General features: G+C 40.1%; 2 protein-coding genes across 2 annotated transcripts in view; both read left to right on the top strand.

Moving 5' to 3' along the window:
* Window positions 1–8023, top strand: part of LOC133541171 (WW domain-binding protein 11) — a 33806-nt gene extending 25783 nt beyond the window's left edge. The window contains exons 10-12 of the mRNA XM_061884299.1: window positions 3728–3979; window positions 4052–4234; window positions 7220–8023. Of these exons, the coding sequence (XP_061740283.1) occupies window positions 3728–3979; window positions 4052–4234; window positions 7220–7800 (1016 nt within the window). The 3' untranslated portion in view covers window positions 7801–8023. The remainder of the gene's footprint in view (window positions 1–3727; window positions 3980–4051; window positions 4235–7219) is intronic.
* Window positions 8024–14605: 6582 nt separating this feature from the next.
* ddx47 (DEAD (Asp-Glu-Ala-Asp) box polypeptide 47) overlaps window positions 14606–26687 on the top strand; it is a 38847-nt gene continuing 26765 nt past the window's right edge. The window contains exons 1-2 of the mRNA XM_061884298.1: window positions 14606–14804; window positions 14949–15042. Coding sequence (XP_061740282.1) covers window positions 14625–14804; window positions 14949–15042 — 274 coding nt within the window. The 5' untranslated portion in view covers window positions 14606–14624. The remainder of the gene's footprint in view (window positions 14805–14948; window positions 15043–26687) is intronic.

Below are 26687 nucleotides of genomic sequence, written 5' to 3'. Positions count from 1 at the left end.
GTTAAAGAGGGGAAAACCTATAAAGAAGTGCAGAAAATGATAGGCTGTTCAGCTAAAATGATATCAAACACTTTAAAATGGCAACCAAAACCAAAAACGGCGAGGAAGAAAAAGAAAAGGGACGATTGGAATGGATGGGAGAATAACCAAAATGGCAAAGCCTCAGCCAATGATCAGCTCCAGGAGCATCAAAGAAGATCTAAGATGGCCTGTGAGTACTGCAACCATCAGATCACGTCTCTGTGAAGCCAATCTACCAGCAAGAAGCCCCCGCAAAGTCCCATTGTGAAAGGGGAACGTTATCACAATTTGTGAAGGGTTAAAACCAATAAAAATCAGTTCCCAGTCGCTTATTTTATTTTTCGAAGTTTTTCTCGAAATTTTACCCATCACGCAATACCCCGAAAAACGGCTTCAAAGTGCCTGATTTTCACCATCCACCCGTCAATTATCCTGTGACGTCACAGCGTGAAACCACCAGAAACAAACATGGCGGATAGCGCAGAAAGTTATAGCGATAGTAGCTCGGATTCAGACTCGGATTTCAGCGGCGTAAGCGATTCAACAGATTACGCATGTATTGAAACGGATGGTTGGAGTGTGGAGGCTGGTAGCGAAAACCAAATTGAAGAAGAAACTGAAGCTATTGAGCAATATCGCCTTGAACCGTATACAAGCGAAACCGACAAAAACGACACTACAGACAGCGATACGGGAGGAAGCAAGGACGAATTCGGCGATTGCCTTCTAACCAACGATTGGTATGTGTTTGTTTGGCATTAAAGGAAACTAACAACTATGATCTAGGTTTACATTCTTTGTAATTTGTTTGCTTCGGTTTTCTGCACATTTTTGTGAGATGATCTGGTGTTGAAAACTGGGCTCTGGGTGATATCCGCAATGTACGATTATCGGGTTGACTTTATTTTCCATTGTCTCTTATCACATTAGACACAAAATACAGCATTACACAAGACTACCCAAATGTACTCGAATGATTGAAAAAAAAGGCTTTCTAAGCTAAATTATTGGTAAACACAGTTTATGTATAAGAATTTACGTAAAACCGCGAGTAATGAATATAATTTTCATCAATTAATATATTCTGTAGACATACCCTCATCCGCTCTCTTTTCCTGAAAGCTGATCTGTCCAGTTTTGGAGTTGATGTCAGCCTGCCAGGGAAGCTAGGGTCGATAATCTCGAGGTCCATCTCTTGTTAATCTTCGGTGGCATAAGGGACGGTAGAAGCGGTGTGAGCCAAGACATCCAGGGGGTTTACCTTGCTCGTCTGCCGTGCTCCGTTGTCCCCGAATAGCTCACGCACTCCGGCAGATTCAGTGGTGGTCTATTTTCCAATTTTGCAGATTTATTTGACTTTATCGTTGGAAATGCATCTGCTTTGAGTGTCGCAGGATATCCACACATTCTTGCCATCTCTGTCGTAGCATAGCTGTCGTCGGTAAAGTGTGCGGAACAAACGAGGGACCATTTCGTCGGCTTTCCCCACACCCTTGTATTTTGAACAAACTTCGTCCAATTTCTTGCCACTTTCGCATCTTTTGGCCACTGTTGCAACTTGAATCCGTCTCTGTTCGTGTTGTTACACCCTCCGACAACACACCGACGAGGCATGATGTCTCCAAGGTACGGGAAAACAGTCGAAAAAAAATGGAAAATAACAGAGCTGATTCGACTTGGTGCGTGTAATGAGATTGACAAAATGGCGGATCTTTTCACGTTGTGACATCACGGTTCAAAAGTCATCGCTCTGACAGGCTATCAATTGAAAGGCGTTTAAATCGCCAAATTTCAACCTTTTAGAGTTCGGAAATCGGTTAAAAAAACATATGGTCTTTTTTCTGCAACATCAAGGTATATATTGACGCTTACATAGGTCTGGCGATAATGTTCCCCTTTAAAAAACAATGTGTGCTGAAGTGGTTACAATTTGCCAAAGAACACATTGACTGGCGTAGAAAGAAATGGCGTAATATTTGTGGACTGATGAGAGTAAAATTGTTCTTTTTGGGTCCAAGGGCCACAGACAGTTTGTCAGACGTCCTGCAAACACTGAATTCAAGCCCCAGTACACAGCGAAGACGGTGAAGCGTGGTGTTGCAAGCATCATTATATGGGGATGTTTCTCCTGCTAGGCTGTTGGTCCTATTTATCGCATACCAGGGATCATGGATCAGTTTGAGTGCATCAGAATACTGGAAGAAGTCATGTTGCCATGTGCTGAAAAGGAAATGCCCTTGAAACAGGTGTTTCAACAAGACAATGACCCCAAACACACCAGCAAGCCAGCTCAATCATGGTTCCAGACAAGCAGAATTCAAGTAATGGAGTGGCCAGCACAATCCCCGGACTAATCCCGTTGAAAACTTGTGGGCTGACATAAAAAATGCTGTTCATCAGGCAAAACCCAAAAAGGCAGAGGAGTTGTGGAACGTAGTACAATTGTCCTGGGCTGCAATACCTGTTGACCGGTATTGCAGTTGGTGGACTCCATGTACCACAGACGTGAAACATGCAACTAAATTATAGTTAATAATTCTAAGGAAAGTTGAATCTTCAAGCCTTTCTTTGTTTATACAGTACATTTGAATTTTGTAAAGAAAAATGTCAACACTGCTATTTTTTTGTGTTATATTACTTTGACTTTCCGTAAAATATTGTCAAATTAAATGGCTTTTTTTTCCCAATTTTCTGGCTTTGAAATAGAGTGTGCAGTGTCCCCAATGCATTTGTTTTCATTAAAATACAATTTATTTGAAGAATTTTGAGGTTTACTCACCTCCACTCACACATGCAACAGTATGGATGTTTTTTTTCCTCTTTGGTCCGGAGGACACAACACATCCACAGTTTACAAAAACAATTTCAAATGTGGACTCGTCAGACCACAGAACACTTTTCCACTTTGCATCAGTCCATCTTAGATGAGCTCGAGCTCTGCCCCAGCGAAACGTTTCTGGGTGTTGTTGATAAATGGCTTTGACATTGCATTGTAGAGTTTTAACTTGCACTTACAGGTGTAACGACCAACTGTAGTTACTGACAGTGCTTTTCTGAAGTGTTCCTGAGCCCATGTGGTGATATCCTTCACACACTGATGTGGCTGTTTGATGCAATAGCGCCTGAGGGATCCAAGGTGCGTAATATCATTGCTAACGTGCAGTGATTCCTCTCATTCTCTGAACCTTTTGATGATATTACGGAGCGTAGATGGTGAAATCCCTAAATTCTTTGCAATGGCTGCTTGAGAAATGTTGTTCTTCAACAATTTGCACAGGCATTTGTTGACAAAGTGGTGACCCTCACCCCGTCCTTGTTTGTGAATGAGTGAGCATTTCATGGAAGCTGCTTTTATAGCCAATCATGGCACCCACCTGTTCCCAATTAGCCTGTTCACCAGTGGCATGTTCCAAATAAGTCTTTGATGAGCAGTCCTCAACTTTCTCACTCTTTTTTGCCACTTGTGCCAGCTTTTTTCAAACATGTTGCAGGCATCAAATTCCAAATGAGCTAATATTTGCAAAAAACAAGTGTGAAGATGAAATATCTTGTCTTTGCAGTGTATTCAATTGACAATAAGTTGAAAAGGAGTTGTTGTATTCTCTTTTTATTTACCATTTACACAACCTGACAACTTCACTGCTTTTGCACCCTCCTTGTATTCAGGGCATGTTCTCGAATTTGACACGTTGTTTTCTGCATTCAGGTCAGTCCATCCCTGAGGATGACGAAGAAGAAGAGGTGGAGGAAGAGTGCACGGATGAATCTGAGGATTCGGACGATGAAGACAAGGGCCCACCAGGTGATCCGCTTGTTGCCAGTGGGCCAGCCAAAAAGCAAGGTCCACCACCCTTGCAAGGTCCCCCGATGACAGGGCCTCCACCTATGGGTCCTCCACCTGCTCCGCCAATGAGGCCTCCAGGTCCACCATCCGGTCCGCCTCCAGGCCCTCCGCCAGGTTAGCTGAGAATCTTAGTCAACATGATGAGCTTTATCCTTAAACCTCATTCATGTTGTACCTATCCTTAAGGAGCTCCTCCGTTCTTGAGGCCTCCGGTTATACCTGGCATGAGGGGCCCGATACCTCGTCTTCTGCCCCCTGGACCTCCACCAGGTCGTCCGCCTGGTCCACCGCCCGGTCCCCCACCTGGCCTTCCACCAGGCCCCCCACCACGTGGACCCCCTCCCAGACTTCCGCCCCCAGGACCACCTGGTAAGCTTCTCTTGTTTTGGCTTTATTGAATAGAAAGTTAATAGAATACAATAGAAAGTACTTTATTGATCCCTGGGGGAAATTCAGCACCACAGTTCGCTCACACTAGACAATAAACACTTGGGTATTTTTTACATCTGAATAATATAAATACAGTCTATAATACAGAATGGAGCGGTATAGCTCGGTTGGTAGAGCGGCCGTGCCAGCAACTTGAGGGGTGCAGGTTCAATCCCCGCCTCTGCCATCCTTGTCGCTGCTGTTGTGCCATTGGGCAAGACACTTTACCCACCTGCTCCCAGTGCCACCCACACTGCTTTAAAAATGTAACTTAGATATTGGGTTTCACTATGTAAAGTGCTTTGAGTCACTAAAGAAAAGCGCTATGTAAATATAATTCACTTCACTTTTATTCACATGTGAATAACATGAATACAGTCTATTATACAGCGTTATTCATGTGTGAATTATATAAATATAGTCTATTATACAGCATTATTCACATGTGAATAATATAAATACAGTCTATTATACAGCATTATTCACATGTGAATAATATAAATAGTATATTATACAGCATTATTCACATGTGAATAATATAAATACAGTCTATTAAACAGCATTTTTCACATGTGAATAATATAAATACAGTCTATTATACACCATTATTCACATGTGAATAATATAAATACAGTCTATTATACAGCATTATTCACATGTGAATAATATAAATAGTATATTATACAGCATTATTCACATGTGAATAATATAAATACAGTCTATTAAACAGCATTTTTCACATGTGAATAATATAAATACAGTCTATTATACACCATTATTCACATGTGAATAATATAAATACAGTCTATTATACAGCATTATTCACATGTGAATAATATAAATAGTATATTATACAGCATTATTCACATGTGAATAATATAAATACAGTCTATTAAACAGCATTATTCACATGTGAATAATATAAATACAGTCTATTATACAGCATTATTCACATGTGAATAATATAAATATAGTCTATTATACAGCGTTATTCACGTGTGAATTATATAAATATAGTCTATTACACAGCATTATTCACATGTGAATAACGTAAATACAGTCTACTATACAGCATTATTCACATGTGAATAATATAAATACAGTCTATTATACAGCATTATTCACATGTGAATAATATAAATACAGTCTATTACACAGCATTATTCACGTGAATAATATAAATGCAGTCTATTATGCAGCGTTATTCACGTGTGAATAACATAAATACAGTCTATTATACAGCATTATTCACATGTGAATAATATAAATACAGTCTATTATACAGCATTATTCACGTGAATAATATAAATGCAGTCTATTATACAGCGTTATTCACATGTGAATAACGTAAATACAGTGTATTATACAGCATTATTCACATGTGAATAATATAAATACAGTCTATTATACAGCATTATTCACATGTGAATAATATAAATACAGTCTATTATACAGCATTATTTACATGGGAATAATATAAATACAGTCTATTATACAGCGTTATTCACATGTCAATAATATAATAAATAAATAAATGGGTTGTACTTGTATAGCGCTTTTCTACCTTCAAGGTACTCAAAGCGCTTTGACACTACTTCCACATTTACCCATTCACACACACATTCACACACTGATGGAGGGAGCTGCCATGCAAGGCGCCAACCAGCACCCATCAGGAGCAAGGGTGAAGTGTCTTGCTCAGGACACAACGGACGTGACGAGGTTGGTTCTAGGTGGGATTTGAACCAGTGACCCTCGGGTTGCGCACGGCCACTCTCCCACTGCGCCACGCCCTATTATACAGCATTATTCACATGTGAATAATATAAATAGTATATTATACAGCATTATTCACATGTGAATAATATAAATACAGTCTATTATACAGCATTATTCACATGTGAATAATATAAATACAGTCTATTATACAGCATTATTCACATGTGAATAACGTAAATACAGTCTATTATACAGCATTATTCACATGTGAATAACGTAAATACAGTCTATTATACAGCATTATTCACATGTTAATAACGTAAATACAGTCTATTATACAGCATTATTCACATGTGAATAATATAAATACAGTCTATTATACAGCATTATTCACATGTGAATAATATAAATACAGTATTATACAGTGTTATTCACGTGTGAATTATATAAATATAGTCTATGATATAGCATTATTCACATGTGAAAAACGTAAATACAGTCTACTATACAGCATTATTCACACGTGAATAATGCTGTATAGTAGACTGTATTTACGTTATTCACATGTGAATAATATAAATACAGTCTATTATACAGCAATATTCACATGTGAATAATATAAATAGTCTATTTTACAGCATTATTCACATGTGAATAATATAAATACAGTCTATTATACAGCATTATTCACATGTGAATAAAATAAATACAGTCTATTATACAGCATTATTCACATGTGAATAATATAAATACGCTATACATAATCCTAACCCCTTTCTACATTTGTTTGATATACAGTACTGTATAGCGTTTTTTTAATTATTTAGAAAAATGTATTTATTTCTATGATTTTTTGTATTTTTTCGCGTTTTATTTATTTCAATTTTAAAGAATTTTTTTTAGCATTTGTTCAAAGTGTACACGGTTTTACGGAAATACGGACTTTTGCCGAGGCTGGAACCCATTATTTGTGTTTATGTTCTTTCTTATGGAGAAATTTGATTCAATATACAAACTTCTATTCACGACCCTGTTCAAGAACCGATCAAGTAAGTAAATGGAGGTACTTTTTAGATGCGGTATAGTAACGAATATGATTCATTAGTATCACGGTTATATACTAGTTCCGCTAAACCGCACGATCAGAGTCTCATTGAAAGTTTTCCCCCCCAACGTAAAATCAAAGTGTCCTGCTTCTTCTTACAGGTATCCCTCCCCCTCCCCCGAGAGCAGGAGGACCCCCCCGTCCCATGGCGCCGCCTCACACTCTCTTCCCACCCCCTCCCAGCGCCAACGTGCTGAGTGCCCCTCCCAGCATAGTCCAGCGGCAGAAAGGGTCGAGCCAAGATGGCTCCCAGAGCAGCATGCCGCCTCCCTCCATGCGCTCCAGTCACATGCAGATGCCCCCGCCCCCGGGCACCGCCGCCGCCAGCCACCTCCACGCGGCCACCATCGAGAAAAGAGCCAACATCACTTCCGTGGGGGGCGGCGTCGGGGCCACCATCTCCGCCAAACCGCAGATCACCAATCCCAAAGCGGAGGTCACACGCTTCGTACCCACCGCCCTCAGAGTGCGCAGGGATAGGAGCGGCCCCATGCCGGGGCCAGCGCTGGGGCCCCTGGAGAAAGGGGGCCGGAGGGGCGACGACGGTCACGGCTTGAAACAGATGTCCGCCGCCAAGGGCATGTCTCACCCCGCTCAAATCGGGGCTGTGGCCCCGCCCAGCATGAAGACCAAGGACCAGGTGTATGAAGCCTTCATGAGGGAGATGGAGGGTCTCCTCTGACTCAAACCAAGTTAGTGTTCTCCCCTCTTTTTGTCCCTAGAAGCCCATTAAATGCTCTCTTTTCATCTGGAATATTGTCTTTAGTCAAACATGTCCCTCGTCTCTTGCCAGTTCTGTCTCAATAATGTTTTTTTTAGCGCCGCACCTGTTTGACTTTTTTATTTAACTGGCAAATCAAGAAGTTTGTTGAAGATGTAGCTAATTAAACACTTAAAAGAAATCACCTTTGGGTTTAATGATTGATGGGAAAATGACCATTTTAGGACGCCTTTTAGGTTCATTGTAAGGAAGTCTAACAACTGATGTTTTTTTAATGCATGTTAAACAAAACATTCATTTCAAGCCGTCTGATTCTAGCAAACAGTGACGTCGTCAGGAACAACATTTAGACTACTTATGGCTGCCTTCAGTCAGTACAGTAAACACCTCATGGTATTACACAATAGACAATGCATTTGGTTATTGCACTTATATATCATCCATCCATCCTTTTTCTACTGCTTGTCCCTTTTGGGGTCACGGGGGTGCTGGAGCCTTTCTCAGCTGCATTCGGAAACTCTCTTTTCCTTAGACTGAACAAAAGTCATATGTCCACTGATGTTTAAAAACTCTACACCCGGAGTTTTTCCCCAACGATTTCGCCATTTTTTTCCCAATCAATGTCTTGATTGGATTATCCAGAGAATAGTGCTCGATACCGTGGTAGAGCGCAATATGTATGTGTGGGAAAAATCACAAGACTACTTCATCGCTACATAACTGTTTCATGAGGGGTTCCCTCAATCATCAGGAGATTTTAATGGAAGCATTCACATACAATGGTTTATATAGGGCACAGAGTGGGTGGGTACACGCAGTCGTAGGTGCGTGGTGATTGGCTCATGTGTTACCTAGGAGGTGTTTCCGTCTGTGGCGGCATGTTGAAATGATTTCACTGCGCTTGTTGAGGGATGACAGGTCTGGATGATATATAATAAACAGTTTCTGGATGATATATAATAAACAGTTTCTCTAACAGTTTCTCCCACCTTACAACAGTGGTAATAAAAAATGCAACCTATGCTTGAAAGAGAAACTGTTTATTATATATCACCCAGACCTGTCATCCCTCAACAGGCGCAGTGAAATCATTTCAACATGCCGCCACAGACGGAAACACCTCCTAGGTAACACATGAGCCAATCACCACGCCCCTTGTGATTTTTCCCACACATACATATATATATATATATACATATATGTATTTATATATATATATATATATATGTATATATATATGTGTATATATATATATATATATATATTAGGGCTGTGAATCTTTGGGTGTCCCACGATTCAATTCGATATCGATTCCTAGGGTCACGATTCGATAATATATTTTTTCGATTCGATTCTTGATTCAAAAACTATATTTTTTCCGATTCACAAGGATTCTGTATTCCTTCAATACATAGGATTTCAGCAGGATCTACCCCAGTCTGCTGACATGCTAGCAGAGTAGTAGATTTTTAAAAAAAAAAAAAGCTTTTATAATTATAAAGGACAATGTTTTATCAACTGATTGCAATAATGTAAATGTGTTTTAAGTATTAAACAAACCAAAAATATGACTTATTTTTTCTTTGTGAAAACATTGGACACAGTGTGTTGTCAAGCTTATGAGATGCCATGCAAGTGTAAGCCACTGTGACACTATTGTTCTTTTTTATTATTTTTATAAATGTCTGATAGTGTCAGTGAGGGTTTTTTAATCACTGCTATGCTGGAATTATAACTAATATTGATACTGTTGTTGATAATATTCTTTTTTGTTTCACTACTTTTGGTTTGTTCTGTGTGGTGTTTGTGTCTCCTCTCAATTGCTCTGTTTATTGCAGTTCTGAGTGTTGCTGGCTCAGGTTTGGTTTTGGAATTGTATTGCATTGTTATGGTATTGCTGTGTAGTGGTTTGTTGGATTGATTTTTTAAAAAAAATTAATTAAAAAAAATTAAAATCGATTTTTTTAAAAATGAGAATCGATTCTGAATTGCACAACGTAAACGATTCGATTCATATTCGAATCGATTTTTCCCCACAACCCTAATATATATATATATATATATATATATATATATATATATATATATATATATATATATATATATATGTATTAGGGCTGCGAATCTTTGGGTGTCCCACGATTCAATTCAATATCGATTCTTGGGGTCACGATTCAATTCAAAATCGATTTTTTTTTTTTCAATTCAACACGATTTTCGATTCAAAAATGATTTTTTTTCCCGATTTAAAAGGATTCTGTAATCATTCAATACATAGGATTTCAGCAGGATCTACCCCAGTCTGCTGACATGCTAGCAGAGTAAAAAGCTTTTATAATTATAAAAGACAATTTTTTATCAACTGATTGCAATAATGTAAATTTGTTTTAACTATTAAACGAACCAAAAATATGACTTATTTTATTGGTTTTCCAAGATGGCGCTGCTGTAGTGGCTGCTGTTGGCAGGATCTCTGTGCTTTTGTGTTTCCCTCTTCTTTTCATGTCTTATTATATTTTTTTGCCTTTGGGACTGTGTGACAAGGGGTGGCACTTTCGTGACCTCTGCGGTGCTTTTTTTGTGGACTTCTGGATCTGCCTCCCGGGAGCCTTTTGGCCATGGAGACCAGCTGCTGGGTCTCTGCCACACCGTAGTCGGTTTGGAGGCGACTGGAGGAGATGCGGATGAGAGGACAGGGCTGCGGAGCTGGCACTGAACGCCGGGACGGACAAGCTTCACAGTGTCTCGGCTGAATGAGAATGTATCGGACACCTCAGTCTCCTTGGACGTGTCCTCGCTCATCCATGCGGACTGGACACTGGCCGAGAGTTGGTTTTTCCCTTGGCCTCAGTCTGGACCCCCTCTCCAGGGCCCAGGCTTAGACCGATTTATTTTATTTCATTTTATTTTATTTTAATCTTCTATTTTTTTCTCCCATCCCCCCCCCCACTTGTTTCCCTTACTCTCACCTTTTTTTGTAGGGGGCGCTGGAAGCCGGCAGACTCGTCAGTGATCCTATTGTTCTTTTTTATTATTTTTATAAATGTCTAATGATAGTGTCAGTGAAGGTTTTTTAATCACTGCTATGCTGGAATTATAACTAATATTGATACTGTTGTTGATAATATTCATTTTTGTTTCACTACTTTTGGTTTGTTCTGTGTGGTGTTTGTGTCTCCTCTCAATTGCTCTGTTTATTGCAGTTCTGAGTGTTGCTGGCTCAGGTTTGGTTTTGGAATTGAATTGCATTGTTATGGTATTGCTGTGTATTGTTTTGTTGGATTGATTAAACAGATAAACACTAGATAAAACAAATATAGATACAAATATAATTAATAGCATGAATGCACTGGATAAAACAAAAAAGCAAACAGTGTATTCAAAAGTAAAATTAAATAAAAGCTGTGCTAAAAAGGTGGGTTTTTAGTCCCTTTTTAAAACTGGTGCTCTAAGGAGTGGTGGAGCAGAAAGCCCGGCGGCTCATAGATTTTAACTTTCTCCTGATGGCTTTGAGGAGGTCAGTGTTTGAGGAGCGGAGTTTGAGGGGAAACTAGATCCTTGAGGTATGAGGAGTTTACATATTTGTAAAAAATAGATGTATATATTGCAGTAAAAAAGTCAGCATTCATCCATCCATCCATTTTCTTCCGCTTATCCGAGGTGGGGTCGCGGGGGCAGCAGCCCAAGCAAAGAAGCCCAGGCTTCCCTCTCCCCAGCCACATGTTCCAGATCTTCCCGGGGGATCCCGAGGCGTTCCCAGGCCAGCCGGGAGACATAGTCTTCCCAACGTGTCCTGGGGCCTCCCCGTGGCCTCCTACCGGTTGGACATGCCCTAAACACCTCCCTAAGGAGGCGATTGGGTGGCAGGTATATATATATATATATATATATATATATATATATATATATATATATATATATATATATATATATATATATATATATATATATATATATATATATATATATATGGGCTTCACGGTGGCAGAGGGGTTAGTGCGTCTGCCTCACAATACAAAGTTCCTGCAGTCCTGGGTTCAAATCCAGGCTCGGGATCTTTCTGTGTGGAGTTTGCATGTTCTCCCCGTGAATGCGTGGGTTCCCTCCGGGTACTCCGGCTTCCTCCCACTTCCAAAGACATGCACCTGGGGATAAGTTGATTGGCAACACTAAATTGGCCCTAGTGTGTGAATGTGAGTGTGAATGTTGTCTGTCTATCTGTGTTGGCCCTGCGATGAGGTGGCGACTTGTCCAGGGTGTACCCTGCCTTCCGCCCAATTGTAGTTGAGATAGGCGCCAGCGCCCCCCGCTACCCCAAAAAAGGGAATAAGCGGTAGAAAAAATGGATATATATATATATATATATGCATACAGTGGGGCAAAAAAGTATTTAGTCAGCCACGGATTGTGCAAGTTCTCCCACTTAAAATGATGACAGAGGTCTAATTTTCACCATGGGTACACTTCAACTGTGAGAGACAGAATGTGGGAAAAAAAATCCAGGAATTCACATTGTAGGAATTTTAAAGAATTTATTTGAAAAAACATGGTGCAAAATTAGTATTTGGTCAATAACAAAAATTCAACTCAATACTTTGTAATATAACCTTTGTTGGCAATAACAGAGGTCAAAGGATTACTATAGGTCTTTACCAGGTTTGCACACACAGTAGCTGGTATTTTGGCCCATTCCTCCATGCAGATCTTTTCGAGAGCATTGATGTTTTGGGGCTGCCGCTGAGCAACACAGACTTTCAACTCCCTCCACAGATTTTCTATGGGGTTGAGGTCTGGAGACTGGCTAGGCCACTCCAGGACTTTCAAATGCTTCTTACGGAGCCACTCCTTCGTTGCCCGGGCGGTGTGTTTGGGATCATTGTCATGCTGGAAGACCCAGCCTTGTTTCATCTTCAAAGCTCTCACTGATGGAAGGAGGTTTTGGCTCAAAATCTCAGGATACATGGCCCCATTCATTCTTTCCTTAACACGGATCAATCGTCCTGTCCCCTTAGCAGAAAAAACAGCCCCAAAGCATTATGTTTCCACCCCCATGCTTCACAGTAGGTGTGGTGTTCTTGAGATGCAACTCAGTATTCTTTTTCCTCCAAACACGACGAGTTTATACCAAAATGGATACATGGATGATACAGCAGAGGATTGGGAGAATGTCATGTGGTCAGATGAAACCAAAATAGAACTTTTTGGTATAAACTCAACTCTTCGTGTTTGGAGGAAGAAGAATACTGAGTTGCAAATTGAGTCATGGATGCCAAGGATTTTGGGTATTTGTTGAGTTGCGTTTATGTTGTGTTACTGTGAGGATGTTCTCCCGAAATGTGTTTGTCATTCTTGTTTGGTGTGGGTTCACAGTGTGGTGCATATTAGTAAGAGTGTTAAAGTTATTTATATCACAACCTTTATTGTACTCTGTGTCACCTAGCTGAGTTTTGAATGGCAGGGTCCCTGCTATCACATGTTGATAAAAATATAACATTTACATAATAAAAGTCAACTACAGGCTTCCCAAATGCTGTAATAACTTAAGCATGATGGGTTGACTTGAAACTGTTTAATGTTGCACTTTTTATATGTAGAAGAAAGGTTTTTTCATTTTATTTAATCAAAGCAACAACTTGAGGCAGTTTAATGTGGATTAACGTGGGCAGAATTATTATAGTGTTCCCAATGTTAAAAGGATAAAGCCATTGTTTACAAATTTGGTAAATAAATAACCCAAAAATGTATATTTTGTTGTTTTTTTACTGTACCGTAAAATGAACGCAACCGTGACCTCTAAACTGAGGTACGTACCAAACCGAAATTTTTGTGTACCGTTACACCCCTAGTATATATATATATATATATATATATATATATATATATATATATATACACACACATTTATACATACATATATGTATGTGTATATATGTGTATGTGTGTATATATATATGTTGTTTTTTTCATTTATTTTATTATTATATTTTTAAAATTGTTGAACAATGTACATACAAACATATTTTCAATGTACATAAAAACCAAGGCACTTTCAACAAATAATTGATTTTCCTTCTTTCTTTCTTTCTTTCTTTCTTTCTTTCTTTCTTTCTCTTAACAAATTTCCACAAATCCAAACAACAGCTTGAGCAAATACCATCTTTCACAAAACGTGTAAAGGAAAGACAACTAAAGCAAATACAAATAGAATATAAAAATAATAACAATACATAATAAAAAAATATTGGATAAGATACACAATTTAAACAGACAAAAAAAGGCTAATCTAATTCACTTAAAATTTCTGCAATAACATAATTTAAGGGCTTTTGTATTCCTAATCAGTTTCCAATATTTAATTGATAATTTTAAATTATTAAGCCAATTAGAAAATGAAGGTTTTGCTTTCATAAATCCAACTTTATGTTGAAAATTTTTTGCTTGGAACCCGGAAGGGACAAGCGGTAGAAAATGGATGGATTTTTTTGCTTGGAGCATAATAATGTTGACAAACTTTTATAAGTTACAATTTTCACGTTATATTGCAATAATAGCTACAGTCAAACACTTTTGTAGAACATAACTGTTTTTACTAAAACTGTCAATTATTTCTGTAAATAAATGTGAAATTTAAGATACATTTAGTGTACAGTACTTTAAATATCATTTTGTGGAATAGGTTTAAAATCCGATGAGATATAATTCACATTTACATTGAACTTTTTTTTTAATCAAGCTGCGCCTTTGCTTATGATACTCCAATTCCCATGAACCTTTGCGGTTTCCACATGACGTGTTTCCGCATCTGCGCAGTGGAGTGGAAGACGACGAGGCGACACACAAGCATGGCGGAGAAAATCTCCGAGTCGAATGCCGACAATAAACATCAAGATTCCATTAGCGACCCCGACAACAATGACGACAACGTATGCGAAAGTCAAGAGGCGGTAAAGACCTTCAAGGATTTGGTAGGTTTACTTAAAAAAAAAAAAATTGTCTGCGCCAAATACAACAGCGAGTAGATGCTAATAAAATATGTCAACATTTGTTGTTGCTCACTTTATAAAGTGTGAACAGTTCAGTCGTGTCAAAGTGTGCCTTTACGCCAATAGGGAGTCACCGAGGTGCTGTGTGAGGCTTGTGATCAACTGGGATGGAAGACTCCCACGAAGATCCAAGTGGAAGCTATTCCAGTGGCCTTGCAAGGTAACATCCCCTCATAAACCATCCATCCATTTGCTACCTCTCGTCCCTTTCGTGGGTCGCCCTCAATTCGATTCCAACTATGGGAATATTCGTTCCATCCATTTTCTACTGTTTGTCCCTCCAATCCAGCAGTGTCAAACATACGGCCCGCGGGCTGAGTTTGCCAAGTATACAAATGAACAGAGGTGGGTAGTAACGTGCTACATTTACTCCGTTACATCTACTTGAATAACTTTTGGGATAAATTGTACTTCTAAGAGTAGTTTTTATGCAACATATTTTTACTTGAGTATATTTATAAAGAAGAAACGCTACTTTTACTCCGCTCCATTTATCTACAATCAGCTCGTTACTAGCTACTTTTTTTTAAATCGATCTGTTAATGCACGTTTTGTTTGTTTTGATTTTGTCAGACACGCATTCAAAGTAGGAACTACGCATGCCCGCGTTTCACCAATCAAATGCAGTCACTGGTGGCGTTGGACCAATCAAACAAAACCAGGCGGTCACGTGACCGTCACACGTCGAATCCGAACTAAAAAAGTTGAAAAACGTATTGGGGTGTTACCGTTTAGTGGTCAATTGTCCAGGGTGTACCCTGCCTTCAGCCCGATTGTAGCTGAGATAGGCGCCAGCGCCCCCCGCGACCCCGAAAGGGAATAAGCTGTAGAAAATGGATGGATGTGCAGAATATGTACTGTACTGTGCAATCTACTAATACAAGTTTCAATCAATCAATCAAAAGTGTAAAGGAAAAAAGACACTTTTTATTTCAACCGTACTTCCCGTCACAAGCCTAAAGACTGATCGCACAGTTCCTGTCTTCACAATAAAAGCGCCGCTCCATCGCGCCTGCGCTAACAAAATAAGAGTCTCCGAAAGCCAGCGCAAACAAGCGAGCAAGCTACGGAGTTTGCCGCCAATGTATTTCTTGTAAAGTGTCTAAAAACGAATATGGAAGCTGGACAAATAAGATGCCAAAAACCAACAACTTTCATGTGGTATTAGACAGAAAAGAGGAACTTTTTTTCCTCCATTTGAAAACGTGGACGTCTGATTCCAATCAATGCAAGTCATCAGAATCAGGTAATACACCAACTTGTATTCTTGTCTTCATGAAAGATAGGAATCTGTATGTTGAAAATGCATGTATATTCATTAAAACACCTTTAACATTTCAACAAAAACGGAAAAAATAAAAAACTAAATTATATACTGTATATATATATATATATATATATATATATATATATATATGTATATGTGTGTGTATGTATATATGAGGTAGATCACCTCGACTTGGTCATTTATTAAGTAATTGATTAACGTTGAAAAACTTATTGGGGTGTTACCATTTAGTGGTCAATTGTACGGAATATGTACTGTACTGTGCAATCTACTAATACAAGTTTCAATCAATCAATAAATGCCTACTGAGGCTATGGTGCTGTTAAGTTATTGTGGCTCAATTTGCCTTATTTTTTTATTTTAATGTATTATTATTTAATATATATTATTGTATTAGTTGCTTAAGAGATATTCCTGGCTTTGAATTTGCTCATTGCTATTTTTATGTTTTTGTGCATTATCTGTTGCCGTAATTATTAAACGAACAGGTTACTCATCAGTTACTCAGTACTTGAGTAGTTTTTTTCACAACATACTTTTTACTTTTACTCAAGTAAATATTTGGATGACTCCTCCTTACTTTTACTTGAGTAATAAATCTCTAAAGTAACAGTACTCTTACTTGAGTACAATTTCTGGCTACTCTACCCACCTCTGCAAATGAACCTGAAATTTTTGAATGAAAGTAACAGCTCTTCTACCTGTGTCTACTGGATGTTGCAATACATGGGTTTCCGATGATGTCACACCCGTTCCACAATTCCCTTGTCCGCCATCTTGCGTGTCGAAACAAACACTCGTAACCAAGAACGCCTCCGTTGTTATTTTTGTGAGAACGGGTCACACACGTGTCGTTTGGGGCTGTGTAAACCGCGCCAATTCAGGACAAAGAACAACAAAGTACTACGATATCCCTAAGGTTATAGCAGTGGTTTTCAAACTTTTTTTGTCATCCCCCACTTTGGGCAAGGGGAAGTTTTCAAGCCCCGCCTGCCCCCATTGCCCCAACAGAACGCTAATGCCAAGCTTAACATTTTCAAATTTATTGAACATCAAGTAACATCAAGTTGTATACATTCAAACTCAATAACATCAAGTTCAATAATAAATAAAGTAACTTGCATGAAATTCAATAATAAATAAAACAATTGTTATAACTTCCATCAAGTTCAATAGTAAATCAAAAAAAGTGTTATAACTTGCATCAAGTTCAATAGTAAATCAAATAAGTGTTATAACTTGCATCAAGTTCAATAGTAAATCAAAAAAAGGGTTATAACTTCCATCAAGTTCCATAATAAATCAAATAAAAGTGTTATAACTTGCATCAAGTTTAATAATAAATCAAATAACTTGCATCAAGTTCAATAATAAATAAATTAAAAGTGGCACTTTTTCGTGTTTGGATAAAACTTACCGCGCTCAAAACATCTGTTAAAACGTCATTGAGTTCGGGGCTGAGCTGCCTTGACGCGAGTGCTTCCCGGTAAAATGACAGTGTGTCCAATGCGCATTTGGCGCAACCCTCTTTATTAGAGCTTGCAGACCGTTTCTTGACTCTGCCATGGTCTGTGCGCCATCAGAGCAAAAGCCCACACAGTTTTCCCACTTAAGGTCGTGTTCTTTGAGGAAACTGTCCATTATCTTGAACAGTTCATCAGCACTGGCTCTATTTTTTATGTATTTGCAAAACAGCAAATCCTCGCACAGTGACTCGCCATTCACAAAGCGGACGTATCACGTATGCGATGAACAGGCAGTCTTTATTGCTGTCAGTAGCTTTGTTCACTTGTAAAGCAAAACGACTTTCTTTTAATTTGTCCACGAGTTGTTCCTCAAGGTCACTTGCAATGTCGCATATACGTCTCGCAACTGTGTCGCTTGACAGTGGGACAGCTTTTAATTTTGGTGTGCTTGTCTCGTCAAGCATGACCCACACCATGTCTATTGCAGCGGGGAGAATGAGCTGCTCAGCTATTGTGTGTGGTTTTTTGCATTGAGCAATTCTGTATGCAACTCTATATGAAGCCAATTTATCCATTTTGTGTAATTGTGGTCCACACATTAGCCTGCTACCCATCTGCGTGAAAGTTTGTTCCGCTTAGCCCCACCCCCATTGCATCTGTCAAACTTTCTGTCAAACTTTCTGTCAAACTTTCGCTCCTACCTAGAAATTTAAAGCCTACAGGAAAAAAAAGTAATTTACATTAATTTATACAGCGGATTTCACAGACAGAATCACAAAGTGATTTACAGTTTGTAAAGAAAATGGGGTTGTAAAAAAAAAAAAAAAAATCTAAGAATATAATAAAAATAAAAAAAATATAAAGTGAAATTTCCTCCCGTTCCTCGCGCCCCACCTGTCGTGTCTCTATTCCCCACTAGTGGGGCGCGCCCCACACTTTGAGAAACGCTGGGTTATAGTAAAACAGGGAAAAGAAACCGAGCGACTGTCGACAGAAAGGAACAACCTGTGGCTAGCTAGAATCAATCGAGTGGGATTTCCCCCTGATCCAGCAAAACGACATTATAAAGATTGCTCTGATCATTTTTTAACAGGTGCTTTGAATTATGTTGCTCTCTGTATCGATGATGAAATGTGTTATGGTTAGAATAGATATTAAAACATAGGAGGAACTACTGTGCCTGTGCTTGTACTTAATAACGCTCGACGTCTGACATCGTCGTTGCACAAATATAACCTTCTATATATAATATAGGCAATCGCCGCTTATTTTTGGACGATTTTATTCAAATTTGAATGAATTAAATCAAGTAACCCTAAACTATGCAGTTGCATAGTTAGAATCATATAGTCCTTTGTCACCGATTCTGTTCATAACTTTTATGGACAGAATTTCTAGGCGCAGTCAAGGCGTTGAGGGGTTCCGGTTTGGTAACCGCAGGATTAGGTCTCTGCTTTTTGCAGATGATGTGGTCCTGATGGCTTCATCTGACCGGGATCTTCAGCTCTCGCTGGATCGGTTCGCAGCCGAGTGTGAAGCGACCGGAATGAGAATCAGCACCTCCAAGTCCGAGTCCATGGTTCTCGCCCGGAAAAGGGTGGAGTGCCATCTCCGGGTTGGGGAGGAGACCCTGCCCCAAGTGGAGGAGTTCAAGTACCTGGGAGTCTTGTTCACGAGTGGGGGAAGAGTGGATCGTGAGATCGACAGGCGGATCGGTGCGGCATCTTCAGTAATGCGGACGTTGTACCGGTCCGTTGTGGTGAAGAAGGAGCTGAGCCGGAAGGTAAAGCTCTCAATTTACCGGTCAATCTACGTTCCCATCCTCACCTATGGTCATGAGCTTTGGGTCATGACCGAAAGGATAAGATCACGGGTACAAGCGGCCGAAATGAGTTTCCTCCGCCGTGTGGCGGGGCTCTCCCTTAGAGATAGGGTGAGAAGCTCTGCCATCCGGGAGGAACTCAAAGTAAAGCCGCTGCTCCTTCACATCGAGAGGAGCCAGATGAGGTGGTTCGGGCATCTGGTCAGGATGCCACCCGAACGCCTCCCTAGAGAGGTGTTTAGGGCACGTCCAACCGGTAGGAGGCCACGGGGAAGACCCAGGACACGTTGGGAAGACTATGTCTCCCGGCTGGCCTGGGAACGCCTCGGGATCCCCCGGGAAGAGCTAGACGAAGTGGCTGGGGAGAGGGAAGTCTGGGTTTCCCTGCTTAGGCTGTTGCCCCCGCGACCCGACCTCGGATAAGCGGAAGATGATGGAGGGATGGATGGATGGATGGATGAATCATATAGTTCTGAAAATACTTTTGGGTACTTTTTATCAAGTGCTTCTGGACCAGGGGTAGGGAACCTATGGCTCTAGAGCCAGATGTGGCTCTTTTGATGACTGCATCTGGCTCTCAGATAAATCTTAGCTGACATTGTTTAACACAATAAGTCAGTGTTTTTCAACCTATTCGGAGCCCAGGCACATTTTTTTCACTGAAAAAAATTCTGAGGCACACCACTAGCAGAAAACATTAACAATTGAAACTCAGTAACCAATATTGACAATAAAAAATCATTCTCGCAATTGTTTGATATGAATTCAAACCATAACCAACCATGCATCAATATAGCTCTTGTCTCAATGTCTGTGTACCGTCACAACCTATCAGATCATGCCGTAACTTATTTAGAGGGTTTTTTTGGTGTTTTCCTGTGTCTTGCGCTACTATTTTGGTGGCTTTTCCACTTTTGTTGGTATTTTCCTGTAGCAGTTTCATGTATTCCTTGAATGCTATTCCCCGCACCTGCCTTGTTTTCGCAATCAAGATTAAATTGTGCGGACGCACTGCTTCTTTGTAGGGACATTGTTGATTGTCATGGCATGTACGCATTTACTTTGTGGACGCCGTGTGCTCCATACGCTGTAAGTCTTTGCTGTCGTCCACCATTCTATTTTTGTTTACTTTGCAGCCAGTTCAGTTTTAGTTTCATTTTGCATCAATGCCTTTTCTTAGCGGCACTCGCCTTTTGTTTATTTTTGGTTTAAGTGTTGGATACCTTTTTACCTACACGCTGCCTCCCGCATATTGGAATCACGACATACCATGTTCTCGACATCTACAAAGAAATTGGCTACATGCTGCCACCTACTGATATGGAAGAGTATTACACGGTTTCTCTTCTGAGCTCTAGACAGCACAGACACTCAACAAAAACACAGCGATAAGTAATGAATAATTCCGCCGGTAAAAGTGTGAAAAATAACGTTGAAAATATAAAACATTCTCATACGTTTTAATCCATCCATCCGTTTTCTACCCCTCTTGTTCAAGAAGTCGCATTAATGGTAAAAACTATTTTATTCATTATTGGTTAATTTCAGAAAAACAACGTTATTAAAAAGAAGGAGATACTTATAATACTTTATAAATGTTTGGTCTTACTTAAAAATGCATGCATTTAGTTGTATTCAGTGTTAAAAATATTATATGGCTCTCACAGAAATACATAGTAAAATATTTGGCTTTCATGGCTCTCTCAGCCAAAAAGGTTCCCGACCCCTGTTCTGGACGATAGTCTTTAGCAGGGGTCGGGAACCTTTTTGGCTGAGAGAGCCAAGAAGCCAAATATTTAAAATGTATTTCTGTAAGAGCCATATAATATTTTTTTTAACACTGAACACAACTAAACGCGTGCATTTTTAAGTAAGACCAACATTTCTAGAGTATAATAGGTCTCTTATTCTTTGTATTAACATTTCTATTATGAAGCTAACTGTGGAGGGGTCGTGGCCTGCAGCGAAGCGGGGTGTTGCCAGGACTGGCCCCGAAATCAGCCACAGATGTGTAGATGGCCCACCTGGGCCTTGTTATCTAATCACATGTCGCTCTGTTGTACTGTAAGAATCAGCCAGGGGGAGAGACAGGGTTGGGGCTGGAGCCAGAGCGCGAGCTTAAACGAAAGAGAAAAATACAATTGCTGGAAAGCAACTGAGAGACTTATTGCAAAATACAACAATATTGTAACCCTGAAACAGGCTCTCATGTCGGTGCTTGGTGGTCTGAAGAACCCCCAGGAGGGCAAGCCTCACACTAACCAATAATAAATAAATAACTTCTTACCATTAATGCAACTTCTTAAACATAAAAAAGCATGAGAATGTTTTATATATGGAACGTTATTTTTAACACTGTGATTACAAGTGGAATTATTCATTGCTTATCGTGTTAAGCAATGTCAGCTCAGATGTATCTGAGAGCCAGATGCAGTCATCAAAAGAGCCACATCTGGCTCGCGAGCCATAGGTCCCCTACCCCTGGTCTTTAGCATATCCTGGAATCAGAGAAAGTAAGACAGGCTTAATTTTTCGTTTGGTTTTTAATTCTCTGTACAAGTCTGACAGTTCATCTTGTGTCCCCTTCTGTGCCTCCGGTAGTTTCCTCTGTTTTAATGGTGCCGGTGTATCTCCGGATACGATTGCCTTGTCGAGCTTTCTCTTCATTGTCTTGGCGGATGTGAAGTTTTGATTGATTGATTGATTGATACTTTTATTAGTAGATTGCACAGTTCAGTACATATTCCGTACATTTGACCACTAAATGGTAACACCCGAATAAGTTTTTCAACTTGTTTAAGTCGGGGTCCACGTTAATCAATTCATGGTACAAATATATACTATCAACATAATACAGTCATCACACAAGTTAATCATCATAGTATATACATTGAATTATTTACATTATTTACAATCCGGGGGGTGTGATGAGGAGCTTTGGTTGATATCAGAACTTAAGTCATCAACAATTGCATCAACAGAGAAATGTGGACATTGAAACAGTGTAGGTCTTACTTAGTAGGATATGTACCGCCAGCAGAGAACATAGTGAGTTCAGATAGCATAAGAACAAGTATTTACATTAGAAGTACATTTGAGTTCTTTATAATCCGGGGAGATGGGATGTGAATGGAGGAGGGTATTAGTAAAGTGTTGAAGTTGCCTGGAGGCGTTGTTTTAGATCGGTTTTGAAGGAGGTTAGATATGCACTTACTTTTATACCTGTTGGGAGTGCATTCCAAATTGATGTGGCATAGAAAGAGAATGAGTTAAGACCTTTGTTAGATCGAAATCTGGGTTTAACGTGGTTTGTGGAGCTCCCCCTGGTGTTTTGGTTATGGCGGTCATTTACGTTAAGGAAGTAGTTTGACATGTACTTCGGTATCAAGGAGGTGTAGCGGATTTTATAGACTAGGCTCAGTGCAAGTTGTTTTACTCTGTCCTCCACCCTGAGCAGTTAATGTCCTGTATGGTCTTGTACCCAACTTTCTGGACTGCAGGTGGAAGTAGCCAGTAAGATTTTTCCCGTGTGACTGTGGTGTTGTCCCGCATCTTGACGCTGGCTTCAATGGCAAACAACAATGCAGAAACATGTGAACATATTTCGCCAATGCCTGCCATACACGTACAGTGTCCTGATAAAACACGACCCGTCTTCTCTGATATGACCCATGGCACCAAACACGGATCAGTTGATCTCTGAGAGTGACGAACAGGAGCGATGAGCACACATTTATCTTCCATTGTAGCCACTTTCATTTCCTGTACCCATCCACACACAAAGTAATTGTACGCTTTGAGCGACTTGTAGCCCTTGAGCTCATCCAGAGTGTAGGCACTAACATTGTTCACCAAATAGTTGAAATTGTCTGGGTAATATCAGGGTAACATTTCAAGTCCGTAGTCCATTCGTGCTTTCCCATCTTATACGGCTCTTTATCGCCAATATCCTTCAATTTCTGTAAATACCTGGCTCTGCAAACCCCATCTAGCGCCTGTCTGTAGGGAACTTTTACGACTTCTTTCAAATTTCCCGAAGTGGGCGTCTTTGTTGCTGCAAAAGTGCGGAAATATATTTAGAAAACTGCCGCAAACGAGTAAACAAAGTTTTGACACACAAGATGGCGGCTGCCTCGAATGATTATGGGTAATCGCCGCTAGCGGAAACCCATGTATAGCAATTCTTTGTATCTCTGTAGATCAGGGGTCGGCAACCCGCGGCTCTTGGATCACTCTGATGTGACTCAGCTGCGTACTTGGCAACCCCCCCATTTTTCCGGGAGGTTTTCCGGATTTCAGTGCCTCTCCCAGAAATCTCCCCAGGATAACATTCTCAGATTTTCACCCGGACAACAATATTGAGAGCGTGCCGTGATGGCAATGCCTTAAACCATGGGTGTCAAACTTTTTGGCCCACCCTGTAATTTAATTTGGCCCTTGAGGCAATAGAAAATTAACATTAGAGCTGGCCCGCCGGTATTATAACACAGCATTCACCGCTAATACTCATACGTACCAACCCTCCCGATTTTCCCGGGAGACTCCCGAATTTCAGTGCCCTTGCCGAAAATCACCCGGGGCAACCATTCTCCCGAATTTCTCTCGATTTCCACTTAACAACATCATTGGGGACGTGCCTTAAAGGCACTGCATCCAACGTCCTCTACAAACTGTCGTCCCGTTCGCTTTTTCTCCATACAAACATTGTGTCGGCCCAGTCACATACTATATGCGGACTTTACACACAAGTGAATGCAAGGCATACTTGTTCAACCGCCATACAGGTCATACTGAGGGTGGCCGTATAAACAACTTTAACACTGTTACAAATGTGCGCCACACTGAGAACCCACCCCAAATAAGAATGACAACCACATTTAGGGAGAACATCCACACCGTAACCCAACATAAACACAACAGAACAAAGACCCAGAACCCCTTGCAGCACTAACTCTTCCGGGATGCTACAATATTTGAAAATCGATTTTGCATGTCACTATAAAGTTATACAAGCCTTGCTCGTTCAATATTCAATGCAAAACTTGTTTGGGTCCCTATTAAACGGTTAATTTGTTCAACCCTTGGCCCGCGGCTTTGTTCAGTCTTAAATTTTGGCCCACTCTGTATTTGAGTTTGACACCCCTGCCTTAAACGTCTTCTCGACCATGTTGTCGCCAGTGTTAATTTTGACAGCAAAATTTGATTTAGTTTAAGTCATAGTCTTTTGACTAAAATGTAATTTATTTTTTGTCATAATTTAGTTATTTGAATTGTTTGTTTTAGTCTAGTTTTAGTTGACGAAATATCATAAGATTATGGTCGACGAAAACTACAGTAGATTTAGTCGACTAAAGGGTAATATGTAAACTTTCCCTTCAATTTCTGAAAGTCAAAGCAAAACAGCGGAAAAATCACCGATACAAGTCGTATTTTGATGAAAATCATGTTTCAAATTTAGTATTTCACGAGTAAGCCGTGTAATAAACGGGACAAAGTGGAGTGAGTTGTATGTTGTGGAAAATGCTTACCTGTGTGTGGATTTCGGGGTGACTCCACTGTAAATGTCGCTTCGAGTTTGTTGTGTTTTTCCCCGTAATCCTCGCGCTGCATTTCTTACACTGCGTCTTGTTATCTTTGATGTCAAATATAAAATGTCCCCATATGTCCTCTCTCCTCTTCCTCCCCGGCGTTGACATGTTGTCTTCTGCAGCGCATTCCCGGGTCAGTCTCAAACGCAAACTAGGTTTACGTAACTTCCTTACTACGTCGCTTTGATTGGTTCTCTTCCCAACTCCTCTCGCTTCTTCCTAACGAAATTAGTTCCGAATGGATCTCGTCTCTGGCAGACATTTTCGTCTCGTTTTTATTCGTTGACGAATATGTCAATACACCTCGTCATCGTCTTAGTCCACGTAAATGATTTTTTATTTAGTTATTGTCTCGTTTTAGTCAGAAAAAAAAGGTCGTTGACGATAACTATGACGAAAATTTTTCCTCAACAAAATTAACACTGGTTGTCGCGTCCGCTTTACTACGATGCTATCTGAGTGCCGGCCGGCCACATCTAGTGTGTGGCTGCTGACTCAACGCTCAAGCGACTGGAAGGCATACTTGTTCAACAGCCATACAGGTTACACTGAGGGTTGTGATATAAACGTGCGTCGGTTGGGTTGGGGGGGGCATGGTTTGGTAGTAGTGGGAAGAGTTAGGGATGCATGGGATTCTGGGTATTTGTTCTGTTGTGTTACAGTGCGGATGTTCTCATTCTTGTTTGGTGTGGGTTCACAGTGTGGCGCATATTAGTAAGAGTGTTAAAGTTGTTTATATCACAACCCTCAGTGTAACCTGTATGGCTGTTGACCAAGTATGCCTTGTAGTAGCTTATGTGTGCATGCAGAAGCCTCATACAACATGTGAATGGGTTGGTAAGCTGTTTGGGTGGCAGCGGCGGCCATGACCAAGAAGAACGCAGAGTTGGAATATAATTACAACACTTTATGTTAATTTTTATATGATATTTACATATTTACATAATAAGTAACAACAAGCTCCATTCACAGACAGAGTCCCATTGCTTTTATGAGCGGTCGAGCGAGTCAAAAGCCGAAAGGAAAAAAAATATATATATTTTTTTTTACAATTTTTTTATTTTTTATTTGTGGCGGCCGTAGTTCTTTCGTGGCGGGCCGCCAGAAATAAATGAATGTGTGGGAAATTTAGAGTGAAGGCCTAGAAAGAAAAAAAAAGGCGAGGGCAAGTGAGAGCTATTCAGATGTTTTTAGACACATTTACTAGGATAATTTTGGGAAATCCCTAGTGTTTTAGTGAGTTAAAGAGTACCTTAAAAACATAGGGGTGGGGCCACGGGTGTTTGGACGCCAGACTCTCTGAGAGAAGTCACGGCAGCAGAAGGACGCTGGCTCCGATGATCTCCGGTAAGAGGCGACTTATTTCCACAGTTTTCTCACCAAAAACTGCCGCTTGACATGTAGTCGGGATCCGTGTTCGCTTGACCGCTCTGATCCATAGTAATGCTTCACCTCTGAGAATTTCAAACAAGGAAACACAGTGTGTTTGTGTGGCTAAAGGCTAAAAGCTTCCCACCTACACCTTTCTACTTTGACTGTTCTTCTGACTGTAACCTTAATTTTTTCTCCTCCTGACATAACGTTGATTCATAGGCCCAAAGAGTTCCACTTTTGTCTCATCACTCCATAGAACAGTTTCCC

Source organism: Nerophis ophidion, linkage group LG23, assembly GCF_033978795.1.
Source record: "Nerophis ophidion isolate RoL-2023_Sa linkage group LG23, RoL_Noph_v1.0, whole genome shotgun sequence".
In the NCBI taxonomy this organism is placed as follows: domain Eukaryota; kingdom Metazoa; phylum Chordata; class Actinopteri; order Syngnathiformes; family Syngnathidae; genus Nerophis; species Nerophis ophidion.
Note: the sequence above shows the minus strand (reverse complement) of the source record. Positions and strands in the feature narration are given on the sequence as shown.